The sequence below is a fragment of the Trypanosoma rangeli genome, assembly GCF_003719475.1.
Source record: "Trypanosoma rangeli strain AM80 chromosome Unknown Tra_15.4_contig_00426, whole genome shotgun sequence".
Classification (NCBI taxonomy): Eukaryota; Euglenozoa; class Kinetoplastea; order Trypanosomatida; family Trypanosomatidae; genus Trypanosoma; species Trypanosoma rangeli.
The window spans coordinates 12,049-14,237 of record NW_021706173.1 but is presented as its reverse complement, the minus strand read 5'-3'; the positions used below and the strand labels follow the sequence as shown (position 1 = coordinate 14,237).

Here is a 2,189-nt window from a genome sequence, read left to right as displayed (position 1 = left end):
CGATCTTCAGTAGCGCCGGTAATGTTGTCGGCGTGAGGGTGCGTCGTCGCCGCTACGCCATCGTCTTCTTTGAGAACGTGGCGGCAGTGAAGAAGGCCATTGACCTCTTCAACGAGAAGGAGGTGATGGGCAGCGTTGTGTCCGTTGTTCCTGCCAAGACGACTCCGAAGCCTGACCCGCACGAGAACTCTTCTGTTGTGTTCGTCTCGCCCATCTTCCGCGCATCCACGACGAAGCAGCAGATTCGTGAACTCTTCGCCGGCCTGAAGGTGCTGCGCCTGCGCACGTACCGCAACAACTACGCATACGTCTATCTGGACTCGCCCGCCGCCGCACAAAAGGTGGTGAAGGAGAAGAACGGTGCCGAGTTCCGTGGTAAACAGCTTCGCGTTGCCCTGTCGACCCGCTCCCTTGCCAAGGAGAAGGCTCGCGCGGAGCGTGCGAAGCTTCTCATGGACGCCCACAAATTCAACAAGAAGCAGAACCACAAGAAGTGAGAGTAAGGTGTTATTTTTGGTATTTTTTAAAATTTATTTTACGCCCAAGTTTTACGTGTACATTTTCAACCTTTACGCGTATTACATGAACATATATTGTTGTTAGTGGTCTTTTCTTGTATGTGCATGTGTGTGTGTGTGTGCTTTTTTTTTTTCTTTTGCTGGTTGTTGCTGCTAGGTCGGTTGTTGTTTTCTTCTGTGTGTTTTTGGCACTGATATGGTTTTTGTGCAGCTGCGTCAATATAGATCGTGACGGCTTCACACGGCTGTGATGACCCTACAAAGGCTGAGCAGTTTTTTTGGAGAGGCTTCTGGTGTCAACGCTTTTTTGGCCATTGCACCGGTGTCATCTGAGTGTGTTTCTGTGGAGTTGAGGAAACGAGCCCGATTGTTGCATGTAAATCACCAAGAGCCTTACGTTCTTTCCCGGTTGGCGGCGTCTGCGGCGCTGTCATCTACACTGAATGCCTCAATTTTGTTTGTGGGTGCGAGAGAGGAGGCGCGGCAGTACGGCGCCATTCTTTCACTCTCCCATGAGGACACCATTGGTGGTGCTGTAGCGTGGCGCGATAACACGCCGTTTGCCTTTGGCATTGATGTGGTTGATATAAAGCGGCTAGCTTATGTTAGGAGGCGGTTTTCCCACTTTGGTGCGCGTTGGATGCCGCGTTGTCAGCCATCATCTTTGGATGCTGCTGACTTGGCGTACGTCCAGATGACGTACGGCGATTGCATCGATCCGGTGGATGTAGTTTTGGCACAGCACTGGGGTCTTCGCGAGTGCTGCGTTAAGCTTGTCGGTATTGTGGGACGCTCATTCCCATTTGAGTGCTTCCGTGGTCCAGTTGCACTGTTTCCCAAACATTTTGAGGCACACGTTATAGGAAGTGGGGGCGAGGCGCTGCAGTCCGCTGGCCTTCACTCGAACCTTTTCGTCTCTTTGTGGCCGCATGTTCTGCAGCTGCCGTCTGGGGAGCAAAGAGCATTCGTGACCGTTGTGGCTGCTTGTCCCAGAAGCCAGCGACGCTAGTGCCTATTTCATGACTGTTTTGCTTGGCGTAGTTTTCATGAGCGGCGGAAACGTCAATAAGACAATATATAAAGTTAAATAGTTGTAGAGAGCTAGACGGGGAGAAAAAGAAAAATACATGTAATGAAAACCTTGCTTTTGCCCACTCCTTTTTGCAATGACAACGTCTATAGCAAGTTAGCAACACTTCGACCTCGAACTTCGAGTAATAAAACCACAGAGTAATGCCCGCCAAGTCTGCTCCCAAGGCTACTCCGCCCAAGAGCGAGAAGAAGAGTGCTGCCAAGGCCCCTGCACCTAAGACTGAGAAGAAGGCACCCGCTCCCAAGGCACCCGCTCCCAAGGCACCCGCGCCCAAAAGCACCGCTGCTGCGCCCAAGGCTGCCGTGAAGGAGACGAAGCAGCGCACTGATGGCGGCAAGCACCACGGCGTGTACGTGAAGAACTGGGGTCAAGGCTCTGTGGACGACGCCAAAGCGATCTTCAGTAGCGCCGGTAATGTTGTCGGCGTGAGGGTGCGTCGTCGCCGCTACGCCATCGTCTTCTTTGAGAACGTGGCGGCAGTGAAGAAGGCCATTGACCTCTTCAACGAGAAGGAGGTGATGGGCAGCGTTGTGTCCGTTGTTCCTGCCAAGACGACTCCGAAGCCTGACCCGCACGAG

General features: G+C 52.9%; 3 protein-coding genes across 3 annotated transcripts in view, besides 1 other annotated feature; all 3 read left to right on the top strand.

The window, feature by feature from the left end:
* Positions 1-497, top strand: TraAM80_08522 (putative NRBD1; the record flags this gene model as incomplete). Its single annotated transcript, XM_029385272.1, has 1 exon — positions 1-497. A coding segment is annotated over one exon (497 nt), but the record flags the coding sequence as incomplete, so codon positions are not given.
* Positions 498-614: 117 nt separating this feature from the next.
* Positions 615-640: a microsatellite.
* Positions 641-768: 128 nt separating this feature from the next.
* TraAM80_08521 (holo-[acyl-carrier-protein] synthase) lies at positions 769-1,527 on the top strand (the record flags this gene model as incomplete). Its single annotated transcript, XM_029385271.1, has 1 exon — positions 769-1,527. One exon carries the CDS (start codon positions 769-771, stop codon positions 1,525-1,527), a length of 759 nt encoding a protein of 252 aa, XP_029234875.1.
* A 224-nt stretch (positions 1,528-1,751) lies between these two features.
* The window catches only part of TraAM80_08520 (RNA-binding protein), a gene marked incomplete at both ends in the record, with an annotated part of 531 nt that continues 93 nt past the window's right edge, over positions 1,752-2,189 (top strand). Inside the window, one exon of the mRNA XM_029385270.1 lies at positions 1,752-2,189. This exon is cut by the window's right edge and continues 93 nt beyond it. Coding sequence (XP_029234874.1) covers positions 1,752-2,189 — 438 coding nt within the window.